The sequence below is a fragment of the Otolemur garnettii genome, unplaced genomic scaffold (genome assembly GCF_000181295.1).
Source record: "Otolemur garnettii isolate 467f Iridium unplaced genomic scaffold, OtoGar3 scaffold00171, whole genome shotgun sequence".
In the NCBI taxonomy this organism is placed as follows: domain Eukaryota; kingdom Metazoa; phylum Chordata; class Mammalia; order Primates; family Galagidae; genus Otolemur; species Otolemur garnettii.
In genome coordinates, this window is record NW_003852566.1 from 726,465 (window position 1) to 751,291 (window position 24,827).

A 24,827-nucleotide genomic window follows, 5' to 3' on the forward strand; every position below is an offset into this window, starting at 1 on the left:
GCCACCTTAGGTGTATGTGGCTGGCGCCTTAGCCGCTTGAGCCACAGGCGCCGAGCCACGGGTCCTAATTCTTATATGATCTGTAGTCCCATAACCACCACCCCAGTCCCGGCACAGAACCCCTCCCTCCAGAAGATGCCTCAGTGCCTCCTTCTGTAACTGCTGATCCACTTTTTGTCATTGCGTTTGCCTCTTCTTGAACTCCTCTGGTGTGAAGGGAACCATGCAATGTGTAGGCTCCTTCTGCCTGGACTTCACTCAACACAGGCTTCTGTGGTTCCTCCCTGTGTTGAGGGCATTTGTAGTTTGTCCCTTTGTAGGGCTGAACAGATGTGTCACGGATAATTTCTCTGTTCACCTGTTCAGGGACATATATGTATTTTCAGTTTGGGGCTGTCATTTCTCCTGGGGGATACATAGCAGTGAGGTTGCTGGTATTGTATGTGGTGAGTGTATGTTTAACTTTATAAATAACCTGCTAGGCTATTTTCCAGCTGTATCATTTTGCATTTCTACCAGCAGTGTATGAGCAAGGCAGAATCCCCAGCCTTGTCACCATTGGTGACATCAGTCTGTTAATTATATCAGTGCCGGTGGGTGTGGAATGGCATCTCATTGTAGTTTTGATTTCATTTCTTAGCACCGTTTCTTGTGTTTATTTGCCATTTGTAATATCTTTGGATAGATGCTCAGAATCTTGATTACTTTCTCTTTTTTTTTTTGCAATGAAGTCTCGCTGTGTCACCCTCAGTAGAGTGCCATGGCATTATAGCTCACAGCAACCTCAAACTCTTGGGCTCAAGTGATTCTCTTGCCTTAGCCTCCCAAGTAACTGGGACTATAGGCTCCTGCAACAATACCTGGCTATTTTTTTGTTGTAGTTGTCGTTGTTTAGCAGGCCTGGGCTGGGTTCTGCCAGCCCCAGTGTGTGTGGCTGGTGCCTTAACCACTGAGCTACGGGTGCCAAGCCTCTTGATAACTTTCTAATTTCATTGGCAGATGTTTATTCTAAATGTTACCTATCACAAGTACCTACTGCGTCACGTAATGCTAAATGTTAAGTCTTAGAGATGAGAGAGGGAGGGACTATGTATAATATTTTTCCTTCCCAAAGTTTTTATTGAGCATTTATTATTTGCTAAGTCAGGGGTCCTCAAACTTTTTAAATGGGGGGGAGCAGTTCACTGTCCTTCAGACCCTTGGAGGGCTGGACTGCAGGCCCCAGGACGCGTTGGCTGCTAAGCAGGACAGGCAGCAGTGGCAAAAATGCCCAGCAGGCTGGATAAACGTCCTAGGCAGGCTGCATGTGGCCCACAGGCTGTAGTTTGAGGATCCTGTGCTAAGTGTTGTGATGTCTAAAGGGATGAATGTCACCGTAAGCTGTCACAGGAAAGTTGGGGGAGAGGGACAAGGCTGGTGGGGACTGTGCTGGGACGTGTCAGTTGCTTTGGAGGCACAGAGGGACAGCCCGGATCCAGGTAGAGGAGCCATCTTCAGACTGACATGAGGGAGTGTCACTTTAGGTGGTCCTAGTGACCAGGTAAGCACCAGTAGGCAGTGTAGGTGTCGCTGGCTTAGGGTGGCAGGAGGGGCTGGGGTTTGGTTTCTGGAAACTTGGAGGCTGAGGATAGTGCAAGCCCTGGGCTCTTGTCAGGGGGGCTGGAGGTACAGGAGCTGAGTGGTGATGGCTGGATCAGGTGAGATGTGTCTGAGCCAGCCAGACCCTCCCTCTTCAAAGAGGGCTGGATTTATAGTAAGCCCACAGCAGGCATCAGGGAAATGAGATGGCTATGTCTTTTTCCCTCTCGAGAGAAACTGACTGTGGAGACACATCGAGAGCTGCTCTGCGTCTGTGTGGCTGTGTTTGTCTCCCTGGGCTGCAAAAGGGAGTGGGGAATTGACTTGTCTTCCCAAACCCAGGTGTTTGACGAAGAGGGCTCCAGCTGCACGTCCCTCTCTGCCCCTGTGTGGCATAGCCAGCAGCACTGTTTGGGGAGTTCAGTCATCCATGGACACCCTGGGGAGAGCTGGTCCTGGGGGGTGCTCAGCCTGGGGCAGTTGGGATACACCAGCCTCAACTGGTGGCCTCCCACTGCCCACCTGTAGGGGACAATTGGAACCACAGGACTTTCGTTTTTGTTTTACTTGAGAAAGGCTCTTCCTTGTCACCCAGGCAGGAGTGTGGTATCAGTCTAGCTCACAGAAACCTCAAACTCCAGGGCTCAAGTGATCGTCCTGCCTCAGCCTCCTAAGTAGCCAGGAAGGTGCCTGCTAATTTAAAAGTAGATCAAGGGATCTTCCCGCCTTGGCCTTCCAGAGTGCATGAGCCACTGTGCCTGGCCCATGGTGGTTTTTTCAATCAAACTTTCACTTCATATACAGGGTGACCATAAAGATCAGATGTAAGACATAGAACTTTATGGCGACTGTGTGTGTTTTACAAGTACATATCTGTTGCATGTTATGGAAAGTACAGAAAAGCAGGTAAGAAATAAATGATCCTAAATTCTGTAATCATAGACTAAAGAGAAAGAGTTAAAAGTACCTAAACCTCTATCACCTACAGATAGGTAGTCGGGTAGGTTACTTCTGTTTTCTCCGTGAAGGTTTCGACCTAAGATGTTTGTGTGTATGTGTCATTTATTCCCCCAAATGCATGATTAGGAGAGCTGGAAGCAGCCTGGCTGCAGCAGCATTCCTTCTGTTCACTCTGGGCTCCCTCCCTGCAGAACCCGGCCGTGGCTGACATCTACACGGAGCATGCCCACCAGGTGGTGGTGGCCAAGTACGCGCCCAGCGGCTTCTACATCGCCTCTGGAGGTATGTGGCAGGGCCCAGGGTTGAGCCGGGATCCTGGCTGGAGGGGTAACATGGTGGGGAGAGCTTAGTGGAGAGGTGAGAGAATCAGTATACGTGGCTTCAGTTGGGGCTGACGGGAAGTACAAGCCAGTGGAGTCCCCATTCCAGGACTGGTCCTACTTTTAGGAAATACACTTTCTAGTTTCAAGTGTTCCAGTTGGTTCTACCTCAGGTTGGCAGAAATGGCTCCTGTGAGGTTGCCCAGAGGCCTTCTTTGGGGCCACGTGATGTATTGGAGCTTATTGTATGTATAGCTGAATTATAGTTTGGTTTTGTGTCACTCTTCTCTTCCACTCTTGTGCCAGTACCTGACAAGCCAGCCTCAGGGCTGACGCTTGTGGTTTATTTGTGGACTGGGCCCTGGTATGGCTCAGCAGGAAGCTGGGTGGAGGAGAGTGGGAAAGATCCTCTCACTGGCAGGCGCTCTATTCACTGAGCTCCCTGAAGTAGAGCTTTGTCTGTGCAGATGAGGATAGGAGGCATGGGAGTTAGGGTAGCGTCCTACTCTTTCATTCATATGCTTAGTTAATACTTATCAACTGCCTTGCTGTGAGCCCTGTCTCCAGCCCCAGGAAGGGCCAAGTGAGTGACCTAGTGTGGGCACCTCAGCCTCTGGAGAATGTCTCCGTCACATGAGGAGCTGCTGAGACAGCCAGCTGGCTGGCAGGAGGGGAGGGCAAGATTTGCAGGAGCCCAGAAGCCTATTCCTGAAGGGAGCACATCTGAGAAGAGAGATGGCATGCTTCCGGGTTTGGGGAGACCTGGACTTTGGCTGCCACAACAGAGTGCAGGGACTGGGTGATTTATAATGAGTTGGCTTATGGTTCGGGGAGGGGGGGGGAGTTGGGGTCTGAAGGGCCATCATCTGCTGAGGGCCTTCTTGCTGTGTCATCCTGTGGCTGAAGAGCAAAGGCAGGGTGAGTACCAGAGGAGGCTGATCTTGTTCTTTTATAAGGACCCACCCCCCCGTGGTAAGGTCAGGAAACTATTCATGAGGGCAGAGCCCTGTGGTCTGATGGCCTCTCACTAGGGCCAACTCCTAGCACTGTTGCATTTCCAGATCCATCTTTTGGGGCCCACATTGAAAACCATAGCAGCCCCTCCCTAGCCGTGTAGACTTAGGTGAAGAACTTCCCTTTAGTTTCTTTTCCTGTGAGCTGCGCTGCTGGAAGGACCCAGTGTGTACAGCTCTTGCACTGCTTGGCTGCAGGGTGACCACACTGTCGCTGACACTGCGGCTTTCAGCTTTCTGCACTGACACAGCCGGGACAGCAGGCCAGCTGTGCTTATGCTCAGGGCTAGGCCCAGAGCCTGGCATGAAGAAGGTACTTAATGGTTTTTGTGTTTAGGTCGACTCCAGCTTCATCTGTAAAACTCTGTAATTTATATCCCATGTTTTATTTTAGCTCTGTGATTTATTTTTTTCCCCTGGCCTTGCTTGCCAGCAAAATATCTCTTCATTTAAAGCCCTAGGATTTGACCTAAATGTCTTTAAATTGTGTTTAACACAGAGGTGGGTGCTCTGAGCAGTGTCTTCTCAGGGGAAGAGGATGGTGGCAGAGCCGCTGCCCCTCCCAGCCCAGCTTCCCTGCTGTGTCTGGGGAAAGCTGAGAGCTTTCCTGCCTAGGTGTACCCTTTTCTGAGTCCCGGAGAGGAGGGGTCCAACAAAACAGAAATTAGAGGCCTTCAGGTGCTAGCACAGAATCCACTTGGAAAGCTGTCTCTATCCAGGAGACTGACCCAAAGGATGGTCCCCATAAATAAATGGCCATCAGCCTGATACTCCCTTTTTTTAAAAGCACCCTGATTTGGTGGAAGAACCAGGGGGAGTTTACGGCCTCACTCAGGTCTGGATATTTTCCAGTGGAGAGCATGTTTCTGGTTCCAATACATTTCTTTGAATAGAGGGAAGTGACTGTTAAGGGTTACAGTGGAATGTTTGCTGCTGAGATGGAGTTGGGCTAAAAATAGTGATATGTAAGGAGGAGGAGGAGGGCAGCTCAGGAAGTGGGTTACCTGGTACCTGTGCCCAGTGCCCTGTGTCCCAGCCAGGTGGGTGGCTCCTAGTACCTTTGGAAGCCCAGAACTCACTTCCAGGCAGGGTCCCAGCCCTCTTTGGGCTCCTTAGATTCTGCCAGTCAAACTGACCCACAACAGATGAAGGATTGAACCTTCTGCAAGAGCTCCACCCCTGGGAACCTCCTGCACTGCACACAACAGGCAGGCTGTGCCCTCTGGGAACCTGCGACCCCACCAGTGGGTTCTCAGAGTACATGGATCATTTTGGGGCAGACCCTGTCCTCCTTTTTCCTGAGATGTTCCATTCCTGCCCCTGTCACCCATTCCGTTGGTTCCCGGGCAGTAGTTCCCAGTGGCTCTCAGGGTGTGGGGAGTGGTTGGTGTCTGATTTAGCTGTAGACCCAGAGCGGGCTTGCTGGAGGAAGGGTCTTCTGTGCTCAGGGTGAAGGCTGCTTAAGCAAAGGAAGCCCAGGCCCCATAGCTCCCAGGGAAGCAGAGGTCTCCCTGGGACTGGAGGGCTGGCTTTCCCGCTTGCCACCCCATCTGCTCCACCCCTGGGTTTGCTGAGCCGCTCGGCACACTCCGTGCGCAGGGTGGTGCTGACATCCGAGCACAGCCACTCCTCTGTGCAGCCTCTCGTCCTGGTGGTGAGCAAGAGTTTGCAGGGAAGGGAGCCTTCTCCATCCTCCCCTGTCCCTGACTGCTAAGCTTTTCTTCCTTGTTGTCAGACGCAAATTGGAAGGTGTGCTTTTATTGCCTGCCTGCTCTCGAGAGCTTCCTGCTAATTGGCTGTGGTCTGTTAGGGTAACTGCTCTGCCCCCAGCAGGCCATTGGTCAGTATTTGGTGACAGAGGCAGCGTTGTCCTCATCAGATCAGGGCCAGTGTGCCAGATCCCCTGGGCCCCTCTGTCTCTTTCCTGCCCCAGCAGGGCTCAGTGGAGGGGGCTGATGGTCTGGTGGGTAAGATGGTGGGAGGTGGCTGGGAGCCAGGTCTGGACCAGAGGCTGTGCTGACAGGGATAGACAGTGGCTGGCTGGGCCCTGTCCTGGGAGTATTGTCTTCTCCATGGGGCAGCGTGGGCCCTGGATGGGCCTGAGCACAGTGGCCGCGCGCCTCAGTGTTGGAGGCTTTGTAAGGGGTGTGTGCATGAGTGGACGTGGGAGTTGTGCGCACGTGGGTGCTTGTCCTTTCTGCACACAAAACACTCCCCCTCTGAAGCTGCCAACCTCTTCTTGTTCCTTTCCCGATGACCTGTTTGGCTCTTTGGAACTCATCTCTGGCCACACATCAGGACCTCAGCCAGAGGACCTCAGGCCCTCTGGGACTCCCTTAGTATGAGCTGTTGCTATGGATTTGGCGACGTCTTTTGTGTGTCCCCACAGCTGAGCTGAGCATCACAGGTCTTCACATGTGTCTTCTGAGTCTCAGGGCCTGGCCTGGTGTAGGCTCGGGCTCTGTGTCTGCTCCTAAGTGCAGTGTCTCGGGCACTTTGGCTCACTCATGGGTAGGCCTGGCTGGTGCATGTCGAGTGTTAGCTGTACTGAGGACAGTCAGACTGCCTGTGTTCACACTCGCGCCCAGCAGCAGACATCTGAAGGGGCTGCTATTTCCCCCTCTTGGAGGGAAGAACAAAATGGCCATGGGGCTTGGGGAGGCCTATAAAGCCTGGACAGGGCAGAGGCCGGACTTGAACTTGGGACCATCTCCTGAGACCCAATTCTTGGCTGCTGCCCTCCCTGGCCCTGGCTTGACCAATGAAGCAAATGCTATTTTCAGTACCGCTGGCTGGAGTAGGTGTAGGGTACTCTGGAAAAGCTGAGCACCCCCACCGCTTTAGCAGCCTGACTGAGGTTCTAAGCTGTAAGGATTTGTCAGACATATTCCCATTTCCTTATACTGACACAGGGCTGATTTGGAAGGCGTATGTTGGGGCTGGGGGTGGGTACCTAGTGACAAGATTGTGGTGTGGGAGGGGTGGGGCCCTGGTGTCACTCTATTTATTGCAGCCGCCAGCCACCCACGCTCCAGAGAGAACGGAGCTGGCGTTGAGTTCAGCATAGGGTCTCCTCCCCTCACCACACCCACCTAGCAGGTCTCTCAAAAGACTTTTACTCACGCTGCGCTTCCTGTGAGGGGAGTGTTCCCCGTAACCAGTGAGGCTGCTGATATGCCTAGCAGTGCCACCAAGGAGCCACATGGGGAGCTGCGGGCCAAGCCCAGCATCCCCCCAGCCACATAACCACCCTGGCAGTGGTGACCCGGGAGACCGGCCTAACTTGCATTGTTACTTTTGCAGAGGTGTCCAAGGCCCATAGGCAGTCAGTGCCCCTATAGGAAAAGAAACGCAGTGACGGAGCTAAATTGTTTCACAGCCATCACATGTTCTGTGCTTTCTCTGACACCTGAGCAGGGTTTGTCCCCAGGTGATTTCTGGTGAAATGGCAGAGACCCCATGTAGTAGCTCTTATGGAGGCTGCAGGCTTGGCTGTGACAGTGGCTAGGCATTGTTTCCCTCCAAAAAGTCCAGGAAACTAGAGGTGGTTCCAAGTGGGTGTGTGACCATGTGGCCCTGGCGCAGCAGTGACATGTGGCCCTCACCACGCCTGTCATGTCCCACAGATGTGTCTGGGAAGCTGAGGATTTGGGACACGACGCAGAAGGAGCACCTGCTCAAGTATGAGTATCAGCCCTTTGCCGGGAAGATCAAAGACATTGCATGGACCGAAGACAGTAAGAGGATCGCAGTGGTCGGGGAAGGACGGGAAAAGTAAGTCACTGTTGTGGCGTGCTGCCCCATCCTATGGCCTGTCCTCCATGTGCCATGCCCTGGTGGGAGGGGGATGCAGGGATGTCTGTGGTGCTTTTGCGTCTGTTCCTGTAAGACCCAAGTGGCCCTGCTGGCATTCACTTCTTGGCCCACTGGAGCTCAGCACATTCTCCTCACCACATGGGATTGATTTTCCCCTTTGACTCCTCATTGGGTCCAGGTTTGGAGCTGTCTTCCTGTGGGATAGTGGCTCTTCCGTGGGTGAGATTACAGGACACAACAAAGTCATCAACAGCGTGGACATCAAGCAGAGCAGGCCGTACAGACTGACAACAGGAAGTGATGATAACTGTGCTGCATTCTTTGAGGGACCTCCTTTCAAGTTCAAGTTCACAATCGGTGTAAGTGACTTTTGTGATTTGTATGTGAGACCCAGAATTGAGGCCTGTTTAAATGGTGATGGCAGAAAGGTCAAGCGCCTGTCATGTGTGCTACAGCATGTAGACAATAGTGGGCTGGTGGGGGAAGATCCACAGAAAGGAGGCCTCTGTGGTCCAGGCCTTATCTTCCTAGGGTCTTGACTGGACATGGGAGGGTCCTGTGGGGAGCCCTATCCCAGGACCACGCTGCATGTCGGGCCTCTGAAGATTGTATAGCCAGACACATGTTCTGAGCTGGAGATACCTGTTGGAAAGGGGAGCTTGTGGAGCCCCAGGTGATGTCCACGGCTCTTTGGTTGTGTCCACCTCACACCCACTAAGCTTGCTGTCATCTGAGCCACCACAGTGGCAAAAGGAAAATGGGCTTGCAAGACATTAGGGTCAGTCTCTTAGGGGCTCCGCTGGGCAGAGACAACATATGTGAAGTGATGTATGATCAGAAGAATTAGAGGGGCTTTGTGAAGAACCATGCCAAAAAGTGCTGTAGCGTGGTAGGCTTTGGGTATAAGTGGAGGGGTCTCTGTCCCACTCTGTATGTGCTCCCTCTTTTGGGCAAGTACCTCAGCCTCCAATTTCATGTCTTCAAGATGGAGGTTTGTGAGGGCATCAGGTTCTGAGGATTTTAACTGAATTTTACCTAGGAGCTAGCTCCCCAGTGGGTCCAGAGCAGTCATGGTGCCACTTTCCTGCCTCAGTGGTGCCAGAGTGAGGGCATGGCAGGGGAGAGGCCCAGCAGCCTATCCCAGCATATTCTGTGGTCCTGAGCCTACCTTGGCTTTCCCAGTGGCTCTTAGTGCACATTGTCTTGGATAAGAAAGGATGGAACCACATAGGCCAGACTCTGAGTGGTTATGTCCCTGGAGGAGGCTGAATCTGGGGGTTGACCAGGAGCGTCAGTGGTCCAAGTGTCTGCCTCACAGAGAGCAGATGAGAGCAGGTCCTTACAAGGGCTCACTGGGGAGTATGGTACACTGTGACTTGATGCAGTGACTTATAAGTAGCAGGCAGGAGCACAAGGTGGCAGAGTTCCCAGAGGCAGGTCTTAGCTTAGGGCATAGGAGGGAGTCTCTGCTGGAAGGGAAAGGGGCTTGTTTCATCCCTAGAGCCTCAGGCTGGACAGGGCCTGGAGGGCAGCGTGTGAGTGAGGAGTCTTGTGGCCAGCAGTGTACTCAGCCCCAGGGTCTTTTCCAGATAGTCTGTAGTTCTCAGATGCTGCCCCAGTGGCCTCTCCACTGCCTTATTGGCAAGTAGTGGAGACCTGGCTATTTTGAGAGCTTTATAGAAGGCTGTGCAAGGTGGCGGGTGGAGGTGCCATGGGACAGAGGTGAGTTGTGCTAGGTCAGCGGGACACCTGACCGGGAGGAGGAGACAGCACCCTGACTTGTTTCCAGTGCTGCCATCCCAGTGTCCCCCACCCTTCACATCCTGTTTGGTCTCATTTAGCCTTAATCTGGGCTGTGGGGTGGGTGGTGGCAAGTACTCTTTTTCCCTGCCCTGTGAGGGATCCTTTGCACTTGACGGATAGGGGTTAAAACAGGCATGGAGCTGCTCACTGGCGTTAAGCTGAGCTGGGGTCATTGCCCAGGCACTGGGCTCAAGCCTGTACTCTGTACCACTATGTCATTCTGTGTGTTGGCTCAGGCCAGAATGTTCTTTCTCTTTCCTTTTCCTTTCTCATCTCAGAACAGTCCACCCCACAGCCCTAGTCCAGGAGTGCAGGTCTGTGTGTAAAGTTTTCCTAGCTGGTCCTCCCTTGGATGAGTACCAGTGTGTGTTCTGTCTGAGGACCTGGGAGAGAGCGAAAGGGTCAGAGGCGCTGGGTGGAAGCCTGATGCTGAGCTGGCCTGGCCTGGACTTCGGGGGAGTTGTACCTATGGGCCTTTGACTGAGCCCATGGTTGTGGGGAGACAGGAAGCGATGCCAGCAGACATCCATGTGTTCACAAGGGTGTGTGTGGGAGTCCATCTGAAAAGAGTGCTACAGGCTCTGTTGGCCTAGTGTCTCAAAGGATAGGGAGAGCTCTCAGGGACCCCAGACATGCCCACATACTTTCTAAGGCAGTAGTCCCCAACCTTTTTGGCAGTAAGGACGAGTGTTATGGAAGGCAGTGTTTCCATGGACCAGGATGGCAGCTGAGGGTTAGTGGTTTGGGGACGGTTCAAACTCAAGCACATTACATCTCCATCTCAGGTCATCAGGCTTTAGAGCAGCGGTTCTTGACCTGTGGGTCGTAACCCCTTTGGACTAGTTGAAAGGTTCACAGCATTAGGAAGGTTGAGAACCACTGCTTTAGAGTCTCATAAGGAGCACGCAACCTAGGTTCCTGTGTGTGCAGTTTACAGCAGGCTTTGTTCTCCTGTGAGGCTCCGATGCCACCACTAATGTGACAGGAGGTGGGCTAGACAGTGACACAAGTGATGAGGAGTGGCTGCAGGTACAGATGAAGCTTCCTAGCCTGCCTGCCGGTCATTGCCTGCTGTACAGCTTGGTTCCTAACAGGTCACGGACCAGTACCCATCTGTGCCCAGGGGTTGGGGACCGCAGTTCTAAGTTGTTGATGATGTTTGTGCATGTCTGCCCTCAGCCTTAGACCCCGAGGGATACTGTGGTCATGCAGGGCAGCAGCGGGCTGCCTGTCCACCAAGGTCTGGATCCTGCCCTCTTCTGGCATCCATGTTTAAGGCTGTGGAACAAGCTGGCTGCTTCCCCAGATTCAGAGGGAATCTCTGCAGAGGCAGGTGGGGAGGGAGCAGTGGGTACATTGTACATGAGGAGGTCGGGATGTGTGTGGGGCTGGGGGTAGAGCTTCCTGCTGGCATCTTACCACATGTGTGTTCTTCTCATTAGTCAAAAGCAGGATTTTTCTTTTTAGAGGAAATTAAGTTCTTCTGTGAAATCGGAACGGTAATGCTCTTTTTCCCCCACATCTTTCATTCCCAGCTCCTTGACCACCTTGGAGGGCTGCCCTCCCTCTTCCCCAGCCCTTAAGCCCTGATAGCCTGTGCCTGCTAGAACCTTCCTCTGAGAGTGAGTAGCTGTGGTGGCATATGCACCCACCCCTTCCCAGGGGCAGCATGGCTGGTCCTGGGCGCCTCCCCTGAGCCTAGAGCCATGGGCAGTATTATCTTGGAGATTCCCAGGTCAACAGGGCAGGAGAGGGCCCAGAGGGGAGGGCTGGAGCAGCTAGCTTGAAAGGAGCAAATCATATTCTGAACTTCAACATGCTAGGCCTGAGTAGAAATGCAAATAGCCTTTTCGAGAAAAACAAGCAGGACCTTATCAAATGAAGTTGGGTAAGCTACCCTCCACCTTGCTGGCCCAAGGTTGTGGTTCATGATGATTTTTCTTTTTGTTTTTTTTTTTTTTTTTTTTTTTTGAGACAGAGCCTCAAGCTGTCCCCCTGGGTAGAGTGCCGTGGCATCAAAGCTCACAGCAACCTCCAACTCCTGGGCTCAAGCGAGTCTCCTGCCTCCGCCTCCCAAGTAGCTGGGACCATAGGCGCCCGCCACAACGCCCGGCTATTTTTTGGTTGCAGCCGTCATTGTTGTTTGGCGGGTCCGGGCTGGGGATTCGAACCCGCCACCTTAGGTGTACGTGGCTGGCGCCTTAGCCAGTTGAGCTATAGGCGCTGAGCCGATTTTTCTTTTTGTTTAAGAGTCCATGGTGGGCTCCTAGCTCCTCTGACACAGAGTCACAGCTCAGTTTTAGCCAGGCTCCCCTGTGTGTCCTCACTAGGGCTTGTCTTTGCTTGAACCTGAATGACCGAATGAGGCTTCTGTAGGGTAGGGATGGAGAATAGGCCTGGGTACCAGCTTATCCTCAGTCCCCCTACCCACCCATATTTCCGATGAGGTGAGTGACCTGAGAGGTAACCCCAGGATCACCGGAGACAGCTTCTGAAACGGGGGCTTTGGGCCAGACGGGCTCTACCTCTAGCACTAGTGTTCTGTGGATAAAGATGGTTCAGTTTTTCCCTTAGAGGGTCCAACCATGGCCTGAAAAGATTGGTGGGGCAGTTAAACTGGCTCCCTGCCTCTGCCCCGCCACACTGGTGGGATTCCATCATGCCAGCATGTTCCTGTGATGTATGTCTTAGGCGGTGTGTTCCTGTGATGGATGTCCTGGGTGGGTGGTGAAAGGGCCCAGTGGCTCATGGTCAGGTGCACAGCACAGCTGGACACAGGACTGTTTTGGTTCAGGGGCTGTAGTCCACTTACATACAGTGTCAGCTGAATCTGCTGGGGACAGGAGTCTTTGGCGGGGGGGGGCCCTTGAGCTGACCAGTTTTGTGCCTACTGGGGTCAGGCCACCGGAACCCCATTGATGTGGCCTTGGGTATATTCCTTGGCGGGGGAGGGGCTGCCCTGACACAGTCCAGCTGGGGGCTGAACATTGCAAGCAAGACAAGCAGGTGTGAACAGGCATAGGGGTGTTGGGTGTGCACCCCAGGGCTGGCCTGTGCTGTGCTGGGGTGGGGCTGGGTTTGGAGGTCCAGCTTCGGAGGTGGCCGAGTCAGGCATCTGTAGGAAGCTGCTGAGTCTGAACTCCCAGTGATGTTACCAAACCTCCTTTGTCCGCTGGCCTGGCTTCCCTGTGGAAAGGGCTATTTTTAGCTCGCTCGCTCTCTCTTTTTTTTTTTTTTTTTTTGGTTTAATGGGCTGTTTCTTTCACTGTCCCTTTGAAGGGCTATTTCAGGAGCAGACATCAGTCTCTTGCTCATTTGGAATTTTGCCACTTGGCTTGAGTTGCAGGAAAGGGTGAAAGGGAGAAGTTCTGAAGCCTGGGACTCTGAGTCACAGTGCCTGCTACCCAGTTGTCTGGCCTCCACCCTTCCCTGTGCAGTCCCAGGTTCCTGGGAGGAACATAGGATACCACCCTGGCAGGTTCTTCATGAGGTGCCAGCAGAGGTGGGTGCTGGAGGTGTCCCACAGAGAGACTGAGGTTGCTTCTCAGGAGTTCCTAGCTTCCAGGACCTGGGCCTTCAGTAGGGATGTAGTATCCTCACATCAGGGAGGCTGTGAGATGGATATCTGTTACAAGTTGGAACTGAATGGTGGCTGAGTGTAGCCACAGGCTGCAGCTTGTAGCCTGTTCCCTGCACATAGCAAGAGAAAGCAGCGCTCACTGTCCTGACCTGTGCTTGGGCTACTCTGCTCAATTTGGGGCCAAGTCTTTTGGCCTCCTGTTATAGACACATTTAGTCAGAGGGGCCTGGGGGTAAGGCAGCCCCAGCATGTCACCCCCTCATCTGTTTCACCATTGAGGAAACTCAGCCTTGAGGACAGAAGAGCCAGGACAAGGGCAGGGGTGAGGAGGAGGAGGAGGATCGGCTGCGCCTGCTGAGCAAGAGTTGAGGTTTGGGTCTGATGTCTTGAATTTGAGCTGCAGTTGGTTACGTCATTTAAGAGCTGAGCTGTTCAGCCTCTTCCAGAAAGAGGAGTGGTGGCTGCAGCCATGTCTCCACATAGGTGGCCTTGGAGGATGAGACCTTCCCACCACGGACTGTGCCCCAACTGTTCCTTTCTGCAGTGGTTGAGCTCAGACACAACTGGGTGGTGTGGGCAGGGGGCTTCTGAAGGCTGGGGTGGGGCGGAGGGACTGAGGGCAGCCTGAGGAGTTAAGGATCTGACCTTGGGGCTGGCTCCCAACCAGAACACGCCCAGGCCTGCCCAGCATCCGAGAGCTAGCACAGCTGAGATGGAGCTATGGACAAGAAACCAGATTCCTACATAGAGTGTGGCTTGAGTTACCAGCCTATCTGCCTGCTTCTTCCTGTGGCAGATTGGCCTGGAGGCTCTCTGGCCCCGTGAAGGGTAAAGTGAGGTGATGTGTCTTCAGCCTGAGATCCCAGTGTGGAGAGTTGGTTCCCCACCAGTCAGCGTGATCCCTCTACCTCCACACGCCCACAAGTGTGAGAGTGTGCAGAGTGTGTAGCGCAGCCATGCGAAGGAGGGGAGCCATAGGAGCCGGGCAGGCGTGCAGGAGGAGCTGGAAGTGCACGACTCGGGGACTGTGCTGACCCTGTCCATCAGCTTGGGGGGGCCTCACAGTGACCTGAGACTGGGCAGGCCAGGAGCCCACCAGCCTGCAGCTGGGGCAGCCACCCTTCCCTCTGTCGCAAACCAGAGTTCATGGGGGCTCAGCCTGAGACAGCTCAGTGCTTCTATCCCCAGCCTCGTGGGAGGTGGCCACTGCCCAGGGAATGAGCTCTGCAGTCCTGTGACAGCACTCACTGAAATGGGCAGGAAGGACAGTCGCTCGTCCTCTGGGGTGGGGGATTGTGGTTGCCCTCAGTAAATCTCAAACAGGTAATTACCAGGACTCCACATTGCCAAGATATTTGATTTCTCAAGCTTTCCTCATCTTAATGAAAACATGGGTCAGTGACAGGGGAGATCTGGGTTCAGCTCAGGACCCAGGCCCTGCCTGCACCCGGCCCTGAAGGCATTTGGCAGCAGCCTGAGGAGGGGCCGGGGAGGAGGTCTGGGCTGGGGAGTCAGTGAGGGGGCAGCTTAGAGCACTGTGTGCAGAGCTCTGGGGCGAGTCAGTCTCTCCTGCTTGCAGGACTGCAAGGACTCTGTCTCTGCTGCTCCCTGATGGGGGTTTATGGGTACCTCAGTTTCCCTGCCTGTGGGCGGGGCCCCTTGGGCACATGACTGCTCTTCTTGGACCTGCTTATCGTCAGCAAGTCCTGTAGTTTACTTGAAGGGTTGTTATCCAAGCCCTGCAGATAGTGCCTGCTGCATGTGTCGTTGGCGGGAGCTGTCTCAACAAAGCACCACAGGCTGGGTGGCCTAAACGTCAGAAGTTTATTGCCTCAGTCTAGAAGCCAGAAGCCCATGACCAAGTCTTCCCCAGATTCTGATAGCCCTTAGTGCTTCTTTGGTGAGCGTCATTCCAGTCTCTGCCGTAACTTCACCCCTGTGTCTGTACCTGTGTCCAAATTCCCTCATCTTATGTGGATACTGGTCCTGTTGGATTTAGGGCCCGCTGTAGTGACCTCATCTTGATGACTTCTGCAAAGACCTATTCCTAAGTAAGGTTCCATCCACAGGTACCCAGGGTCAGGATCACAGTTCAGCCCAAGACATTGCACAGTCACATGTGGTTGGTTCCCTGCACACTAGTGGCTCATGCTGTAAAATCAAGTTAGTAACTTGATTAGGGGAGGGCCATGGGCTCATGGCCTTTCCTGCAGTTTTCCTGTCCACAGAGGCCACTCTCCTTATTCAGGGAGAGTTGGTCATCAGCACTGTTTGCTGGTGGGGTCAGTGGCATATAGGGGGTGGTTGCTGTAGAGGCAGCATTGTGGTGGGCATTTGGAGGGTCTCCCTCTGACTGGAAAGTCCTGTTGGTTGAGGAAGGGGTGAATTCACTTACTCAGGTAAGGCACTCTGCCCTCCGAGGTCATTTTTCCTTGGCCACTCAGACTCATGCTCCTGATGAAGGTCACAGCCATGATTTATTGAAAAGTCAGTTACTCCTTTGGTAGATTCTTCGAGGATAAGGTTGGAGCTCTCTGTGCCCAGCAGAGGGATTGGGAGGGGGAGGCTAAGTTAGAGGATATCTGCCTTGGCTGGGATGCACTCACCTCCCAGGAAGGCCGGGGAGGCTGTTAGGGCTGGGAGGCTGGAATAGAGCCCATGTGAGGGGCTGCCTGGAGCTTTTCTCTGAAGTGCTGTAGTGTTCCTGTGGATAGCGGTTCACAGTGTCATGGCAGCCAAAGCTGAAGGGGGTGGGTAACTGTCTGCTTTCCCGCAGGACCACAGCCGCTTTGTCAACTGTGTGCGATTCTCTCCCGACGGGAACAGATTTGCCACAGCCAGTGCTGACGGCCAGGTACGGGCTGGGGCGGGCCTGCGGGTGGCAGTTCCTACCTCTTGGAACTTAGGTGTGTCCCAGGATGTGTTGTCACAGCCCAGTAGACTCATCTCTGCTTTTAAATGGCACTGGGAGCTCAGTGTGACAGCACATGTGTTTCAGAGCCAATCAGTGGAGAAGTGGCACGCTCACTGCTGAGGGTACTCACACACACGTGACCCACGCATGTTTTTATTTCTTGGAAGATATATATCTATGACGGGAAGTCGGGGGAGAAGGTGTGTGCTCTGGGAGGAAGCAAGGCCCACGATGGAGGGATTTATGCTGTGAGTATGACTGTCTCCTTAATGGGGCTGGGGTTCAACCCTCTGTGCTCATTCTGAAGTTAGACAGCTGGGACAAGGGACTGAAAGGGCGGAGCTGCAGGGTCGCAGTGAGTTGGCTGGAGAAGCCAGCAGCCAGGATAGGAGACCCAGGACCAGGTGTCTTTTCTGGGACACGTCTCACCCCCTCCCTGGCTTCTGCCTTGTCCTGCTTAGAAGTGAGGGTGGTAGACAGATTGCTTTCTGGGGTCTCTTCACACTCCGAAGTTCTCTGGCCTGTGACACATGGTTTTTATTTGAATAGATTAGTTGGAGTCCTGATAGCACCCATCTGCTTTCTGCTTCTGGAGATAAAACTTCCAAGATTTGGGACGTCAGCATGAACTCTGTTGTCAGCACTTTCCCCATGGGCTCCACTGTGCTGGACCAGCAGCTGGGCTGCCTGTGGCAAAAGGACCACCTGCTTAGCATATCCCTGTCTGGGTACATCAACTATCTGGACAAAAACAATCCTAGCAAGCCACTGCGGGTCATCAAGGTGAGGCCTGCTTTGGGGCAGTAGGGAAAGATGAGCTGTCCAGCAAGGACGGGGGATCTGGAGGGGCCCAGGGGAAGCTGGAGACCATCGCTACTCTGAGGGCCTCCAAGTAGGATGGTGAGACAGCATGCACATCCTGTCAGCTGCCTTCCTCTGCTCAGAAAGTTTCCCGTGGGCTCCAGATGTCCGCGCGCAGGACTCCCTGTCTGTTGGTGGACAGGGAGTGCAGAAAGACTGTGTGTCTGCTGCTGATGGCCTTGTTGCCAACTGCCAGGGGCCAGGTGCTGCAGGAGACCTTGTGGGCTTTTATGGCTGTCACATCCCAGTCCTCCTGCCACACCTGTGTGAGTTACACAGCCTTTGGTGCTGATGCTGGGCTGCAGTCGGGGTGGACTAGCGGTTCTTGGCCCTGGTTATTTGTTGGAACCACTTGGGAGCTCTAAAATGAGCTTGCTGCCTGGCCAGTCCCTCTCTGGATGGTCCCAGGGCAGTTGGAGCTGAGCTCCCTGAGCTGAGGACCAGCTTGTTAAGCACCCCAGGCCTCTCATCGGGGACCCTTGTGGACAGCTGAGAGCTGAGTGCTGGTTGGTCCAGCAGGCAGGGTGAGTTCCTGCCGTCCCCGCGAGGCCCACACTGTGAACAGCAGGCTGGGTCAAATACTGTGCTGGAAAGAGATAGGACAGCAGCTCAGTACCTCTGCTTGGGACGTGGGTGATGTTCTCCATTTCTGCTGTGTCAGTCCCTAGTTCTCCCATCCTGTGGAGAACTGTGTGTACCCTTCTCTGCAGATAAATGCCATATTGTGGCAATACAGGGGATACCACAGAATGCTTGGAAAGTTCCTAGGGAAAAGCCCTGAGCTCAGACTGTGCCAACTGGCAGTCAAGCATGGCTGATAAAGAACAGAGGGAAACTGGTGGGGAAGCCACCTGCCCAGTTCCCTGGGAGCAGCTGTGGAGGAGGGTGAACACCTCCCTCTTGACGCAGATGTCTGGCTGTAGACGAGTCCTGTCTACAGCCAGGTCTATTGTCCCTGCAGTGGCGTTCGGGATGTTGGGGTGTCCTCAGATGGCTCAGGGTGAGGTCTAGATGGGAGAGAGCCAGGGCCCTCAGCAGCCTCTTGCCAGCTCTGAGGCCCCCCGGGCTGCCCCTGGTGGCTGCTGTGCTCCATGCAAGTGGCTGCACAGTGTCTTCCCTTAGGACACCATGAAATTGGCTGGTGCATCAGTGTTCTGCACAGATTGAGTGTGTGACTCAGATCCATGTCTGAGCTCACGGGGTTAGTTGGGTGTCTTGGAGGGAAGGACGTGAAGGGTAGGGCTCTGTCAGGCATCAGGCACTGGGGGGGCTGGTGGTGGCTTGGGAGTGTGTGTTCAGGCAGCTAGTTCTGAGGGCTTTGGTGCACCTGCACTGAGTGTGCAGAGGGGCTTCTTTCCCCTCCCTCACCCAGGGGCCCATTGGGCAGAAGCCAGCTGACAGGTAGAGAGGCAGGGCCTTGTGTCCTCAGCCTGCATTTCCCCTCCACAGGGTCACAGTAAATCAATCCAGTGTCTGACGGTACACAAAAACGGCGGCAAGTCCTACATCTACTCTGGGAGCCATGACGGACACATCAATATCCTTTGATGCACAGAGCTGGCTCCAGAGCTACTGGCAGGAGAGGGGACTTTCTTATTCCTATAGTGCCAGAGACCAGGCCAACCAGGTGGCTCTAGCCACAGCTGCATTCCCTTGACCAGTGTGGCCTCAGGTGTGTCATGTCCGCCCATGGGGCCCAGCAGCTCCACACCTCTTGGTTCACCTGTCTGAACTTGGGCTGCTTCCCTTCTTGGAAGTGACAGTTAGTGCCACCCTCATCCTAGGGGAGGCATTGGTTCTTTGAATTCAGAAGGATTTGGACACTCTCTAGTAGAGTTCCCTTGCTTTAAAAATGGGAAAACTAAAACCATTCCCAAGGTCACATAGCTTGTCATCATCAGAACTGGGGCTGGAGTTCCTGGGATGAGGTTCCCTGGAGATGGGTGTGACCCAGCAAGCCCCCATCTGGGGTTTCTGTAAGTGAGGCCTCTGGTTTCTCCCTAATCTGAGTGTTTCTGTCGTGTTTTCCTGTAGGGCACATAAAGAGTGAGGTAGGAGAGGGCTTCATCCTGCTAGAGGCTGTCACAGTTGGTGGGAGAAAAGGCCCCAGGATTTGCCTGCTGGAGCTGAGCAGTCGCCACACACACGTCATCTCCTCGAGGCCCCTGAGGTCTGCCCCTTGCTGCTCCTGACTGAGTCCTAGTGTAGTGAACACAGCTCCCGACAGCTCCTTCCACAGTGGAACAAGCTGCTAGCTCCCAAGAGGGGACAGAAACCTGCATTTGAAATGACAGTCTGTCCCTATGCTACACTGTACTGAGCGCCTGGGCTCAGCATCCATAGACCTCCCTAAGGGTGCAGCTGCCCAGGGTCTCGGCTGGAGGACATGCAGCAGGTGCAGCAGCCTCCTGCCCGTGGCCGTGTGCTTAGTAGCAGGTTACAGAAAAGCCGAAGTGGGCGCTGACTCAGTCACACCAGACCCCAGTGAGAAGGGACTCCTCCCAGGCTGTGTACTCTGAGGACAGTGCTCACCGCTGCAGGTCAGTTGGCTGTGGGCTCTGGTAACTTAGCCATGTGTGACACTGTTACAGGAGACTTAGTGTGACTGTTCCTGATTTGGCGCTTGGAGTTTAAAGTAGCCCATGGACGCAGTGGAGCCATCTTGCTGGCTTAACCACTCATCTGAATTTCCAGATGTGGACATTCTGAAGCAGCCCCTGAGGCCCAGTGCCCCCGTCAACTGGCTGGGATTTCTGGGCTGCCGGGGACTAGGGCTGGATTGGCCTCCTATGGGGACAGATACTACAGTCCTGGAGGCCGGGCTTTTTCTTAACCCTCACCCCACATTACTGGGACTCAGAGACAGGGGAAAACGACTCCTTTGCTGGGAAAGGCCACACGAATCAGGTGTCCAGAATGACTGTGGACGAGTCTGGGCAGCTGGTCAGCTGCAGCATGGATGACACCGTGCGGTACACCAACCTCATGCTGCGTGACTACAGGTGAGAGCTGAACTGCAGACCCCATGGAGCCTGTGCGGGCAGCAGCGACTGTGCTGGTCGTGTCTCAGCTGCTCATCACATTTCTTTCCCTGAGCATTATCCACCTTTTGTCAGGCCCTGAACCACATGCTGAGCTGCAGACTCCAGGTGATGTGGGTCATGCCTTGACCTATACATATGACCAGGTGTAGACTATGCTGGCAGTAGTGGGGACAGCCCTATCTTTCAGGTACAGTGTCACCTGCCTCAGAGCGTTTGAAGGTCAGAGCAGGCACTGAAAGGGGCCTGGCACAGGACAGGTGCTTGGAATGAGGGTGCATCCTCCTGCTGCCCAGGGGTGAAGCAGGCACATGGCTGAGCTGGAGCTAGGAGAACAGCTGTTCTGAGTGGTCAGAGCTCTGAGTGCAGGGGACAAGGGGAGAGAGGGGTATGTGTTCCTGGTCTCTTAGAGGTTTTTACCTGCCACTGTCCCCAGAATGGCCACTCATGTGTAGACGCCAGCAGGACTTCTTATCTTGCCTGGCTCAGGTCTTCCCTGGGAGACCCAGGCCCCAGGGTGTGTCATCTTTGGGAGGATCATGTAGGCTGGCACCCATCATGATAGACACGTGGTGCTTGTGGGACAGGCCCCACTCGCCTGACTGGCCCAGCATCTTGAGAGTCAGTTGAGCCTCCCAGGAAGTTGCAGAGGACCCAGGAGTCTGGGCCCTAGTCCTCTTTCTACCGCCCATGGCCATCCTGCTCTTAACATGTCCCTATGAAGGTCTTCCCTGACCACATCAGCCGTGCACTTAATGTACCCAGCCCCCAGGGAGACTTGGGGACTCCAAGGTTGGCCTAGTTACATAGATGTTTCCTTGACTTACAGTTTTCAAGAGGGTTCTGTGCATGTACTGATTTATTTATTTATTTTTTTTTTTTGAGACAGAGCCTCAAGCTGTCCCCCTGGGTAGAGTGCCGTGGCATTACAGCTCACAGCAACCTCCAACTCCTGGGCTCAAGCGAGTCTCCTGCTTCCGCCTCCCAAGTAGCTGGGACCACAGGCGCCCGCCACAATGCCCGGCTATTTTTTGGTTGCAGCTGTCATTGTTGTTTTGGCGAGTCCGGGCTGGGGATTCGAACCCACCACCTTAGGTGTACGTGGCTGGCGCCTTAGCCAGTTGAGCTATAGGCGCCAAGCCCATGTACTGATTTTATTAGGATGAATTTTGATAGCATTAGGCAAGGCAAAAGATAACACATGATTTTTACCAGTTAAAGGTAATAAATTCTTAAAAAGTCAGCCCCCCAGTTGGGTGAGGTGGCTCATACCTGTAATCCTGCCACTCCAGAAGGCCGAGGTGGGTGGATCACTTGGGTTCAGGAATTGGAGACCAGTCTGAGCCAGAGCAAGACCCCATCTCTAAAAAACAGCTTGGGTGTTGTGGCGGGCACCTATAGTGCCAGCTACTTGGAAGGCTAAGGCAAGAGGATTGCTTGAGCTCAAGAGTTGCTGTGACCTGTAATGCCACAGTACCCTACCAGGGGCAAGAAAGCAAGACTCTTATCTTAAAAAAAAAAAAACCCTGCAGGGGGAAGCAGAACTCAATTCTTATGTGCCTAGGAAGTTCCCGTCTTTAGCCGACATGTAGGTGCAAAAGCCACACTGGGCAGAACAGTGGAGGTGGGTGTCTGTCACAGATGCACAGGGTGGAAGCTGCCCTTCACCACTGCTCCCCATATTCTCCCACACCCAGCCCCCACCACTGCTCTCCCCCTTATACATTAGCCATTTCCTCCTTCAGTGAAGTTACAGTAGGCTTCTCTTCTCAATAGCTGAATTGCCCTGGTTTTGCAGTGAGTAGGTGTGAGTGCCCACGCTGAGCTGCTGACATGCTAAAGTAATGTGTTTCCCCTTCTCTCCAACAGTGGACAAGGAGTCGTGAAGCTGGACGTTCAGCCGAAGTGTGTTGCTGTTGGCCCTGGGGGCTACACTGTGGTCGTGTGCATCGGGCAGGTTAGTTTGAAACTGGACGCCTTTGTGCAATCAGACGGAGTCCGTGGCTGCACACTGCCGAGTTTCTGAACCCCACTCGTGATTGGCAGCTGCTTCAGCCACCATCTGTGCCGCATGGTCCCTCCCGCCACACAGACAGATGAGTTCTGGACCAGAGTTTGGATTTGTCTGAGCAGCAGATCTCACTATGTGCCCATTGCCCCTAGAGCTGCAAGAGACTCCTGAAGTGAGTCTGTCTTGGTTCATGCTCAGGTCCCAGCCCTGCTGAACTAGAGTGTGCAACTTGAGGCATGAACCTTGCCCTCTCTGAGCTTCAATGTTCTCGTCTCCAACAGACTCACACTGTCTTAAGTTCCTCTCACAAATTGGGAGGGTGTGTTCAGAGCAGTCTGGGGTTCCCGGAGCATTCCCACACAGGGTGCCACCCGGGCCAGAATGGGGTGTAGTTTTTCTGACTTCATAGTCTGAGTTCTCATCCACAAAGGGAGGTCACCTGCACGCCTTTACTTTTGGAATTTCTGGAGCAAAGCGCTCTCAACTGAGATCCAAACCTGACCCACTTTTTAGAGAACTCTGCTCTGTGGCAAACATCCGTCAGTGGACCTGGGCATCCCAGCATGTCAGCTGGGGAAGGCAGGTGCACCTGAGTCCCTGTCGGCACAGGTGACAAGCCCTGCTAAAGACAGATGCCATTCCGGATCCTCCTGCCCCTGCTCAGTCCTGTGAACTTAACTGCTGTGTGTCCTAGATAACAAGAGCTCCCTGCCAAGCAATTACTCTAGACAGCTTGGCTGGCCAGAGAGGCACAAAGGAATGCACACACAGGGGCCTTAGGGTATGGGAGCAAGGCCAGAAACAGGGTTCTGGAAGGTTGGCAGCGGTTCCTCTCCACACCACCAGGCTCCTCTAGCCTTGGTGTCTGCACCTGGCCTCTGGACCTCTATATGCTGTGGACCTCAAGCAGAATTCCATGTCTCAGGCCTAAAGTTGCTGTCAGGAGAAGTTGTCCCTGCCCTGAGAGTCACACCAGGACCCTCAGGTAGGGTTCTGCTGGTACTGCCACTGGGAGGTCAGTGAGTCCCTGGCCGTGCTGCACCGTGCCAGGGGACAGGTCTGTGAGGTCCCAGGAACCCTGGAATGTGCATGTGTGTGCGTTTTCTGTGCTCTGCTATTGCTCACCTGGCCCTCTGGGGGCATCTATCACCCCCACTCCAGGTGAGGGTATTTTGCACAGCTCCCTGTTACCCAGGGGCCATGGAGTGCTGAATGGGGCCTGGGATTTTAGATCAGGAAGCTCCACAGTGGGTTCAGGCTATGGAAGAGAAGCAGCTTTGGCCCCAGGCAGTGGACAGCTGTCTTCCAGCCACTCCCCACCCGCAGGGTTGGTCAGCTCGGGTGGGGAGCAAGGTGCCTCCTGGATGCGGCAGTCCCAGCGTCTCTATCACCTGGGTACCTGCACTGTCCCCAGGCTGTCACGTACACACTGATGACCAAGAGCTCTTTCTTGCGGCCTGAGAAGCCAGCACCTGGCATGGGTCATGTCATCGTTACGTCCACTGTTGCTTGAGAATCATTTCTCACTATTGAGCAGAGTCTGTGTATCGTGCTCCTGGTGTGATGGGAAGAACTCAGTGCGGTCACTTTCCAGGAAGTCAGTGCTGTAGCAGGAGCTGTGGTGATGATGAGGATGGTGACAGTAGTGTTTATTGAGGTTCTCACTGTCCAGAGCCTACCTGTCACAGCCCTGCCCTGCTGGTGTAGCTCAGAGGTCGAGGCTGAGCCTGGGGGTGAGTGGCTTGAAGCTCCACTGGCCTGTGGCAAGTTTAGGGCCGCACTGCTCTGACTGTCCGCCATGTGCCCATCCGCAGGTTGTCCTGCTGAAGGATCAGAAGAAGTGCTTCAGCATCGACAGCCCTGGCTATGAGCCTGAAGTTGTGGCGGTGCACCCTGGCGGAGAAACAGTAGCTGTTGGGGGCACGGTGAGGCCCTTTCCCTTCCCTACACCCTCTGCCCTTGTATGTGGCTATGATTTGGGGACAATCTGGGGTAGAGGAGCCCAGTGTGCAGCTCAGCTGCCTCCCACTGCCCAGAGTAGGGCCTTGCCCTGGCTGGCTGGCTGGCCACAGGCTCTGAGAAGCTGGGGCAGAGGTGTGCCAGCCCTCCTGTCCCATGGAGCACCGGGTCAGGCAGGGCCTGGGAGTGAGCCCTGGCGAGGGTCTGCACTGCAGTCCTTATTGCTGGACCATCAGTGAGCATTTTCCTCGTACCAACCACTGGCTGAGCCAGGTGCGGTGGCTGAGGCACCCCCAGTCTCAGGACCCCAATGCCCTGCCCCAGGCAGTGAGGTAGAGAGCACCAGGGAGGGTGCGTCTTGCCCCATGTCAGCCTTGTGAGGTCCTGGGGATAAGAGAGGGCAGCATATCAGGAAGGGAAGTGGAAGGGCAGTGGAGCTCCCAGGTTGTTTAGGAGAGGGGTCTTCCCCTTCAGGGTGCAGTGCTCTCCCTGCAGTTGTCCTTGAGTTCTGCCTCTTGTGTCAGCCACAGTGTGATTCCCACACCCTGTGATAGGCAGGGCTTGCATGTGCAGGGTGCTGCCCTCTGCCAGGCTGAGTCCTGAGGGCTTTACAGAGGACTCACTTCCTCCTCCCTTTCTCACTGGGAGCTGAGCTCTCCCACAGACAAAGCAGTGCCCACCTCTGTTGGAGGTTCACCTGCCCATGTCCACACACAGCTGGGCCTGGCAGCCAGCCCAGGCACAGTGGTAGCTTTCTCCACCAGCCTGGGGAATTTGGGAGGCCAGCTGTGCCCCGAGGTGCCGACAGCTTTTCTCACAGAGCTGCTCAGGGGCTTTCAGGGGTGTGTTCACAGGAGGGGTTGTGCCCAATGCCAGGCACATGGGATGTACACAATGGCAGCTCTGCAGTATTTGCTCTGGGTGCCCACCAAGCAGGCCCCTCCTGTCTCACTCCCCTTGGTAGGATGCAG

At 54.3% G+C, this 24,827-nt stretch overlaps 1 protein-coding gene across 1 annotated transcript in view; it reads left to right on the forward strand.

Annotated features, from left to right (window-relative positions):
- The window catches only part of WDR1 (WD repeat domain 1), a 41,467-nt gene that overhangs the window by 11,044 nt on the left and 5,596 nt on the right, over positions 1-24,827 (forward strand). The window contains exons 3-12 of the mRNA XM_003800180.3: positions 2,730-2,820; positions 7,498-7,645; positions 7,866-8,046; positions 15,847-15,924; positions 16,152-16,232; positions 16,534-16,767; positions 18,295-18,382; positions 19,691-19,847; positions 21,756-21,843; positions 23,712-23,822. Of these exons, the coding sequence (XP_003800228.1) occupies positions 2,730-2,820; positions 7,498-7,645; positions 7,866-8,046; positions 15,847-15,924; positions 16,152-16,232; positions 16,534-16,767; positions 18,295-18,382; positions 19,691-19,847; positions 21,756-21,843; positions 23,712-23,822 (1,257 nt within the window). The remainder of the gene's footprint in view (positions 1-2,729; positions 2,821-7,497; positions 7,646-7,865; positions 8,047-15,846; positions 15,925-16,151; positions 16,233-16,533; positions 16,768-18,294; positions 18,383-19,690; positions 19,848-21,755; positions 21,844-23,711; positions 23,823-24,827) is intronic.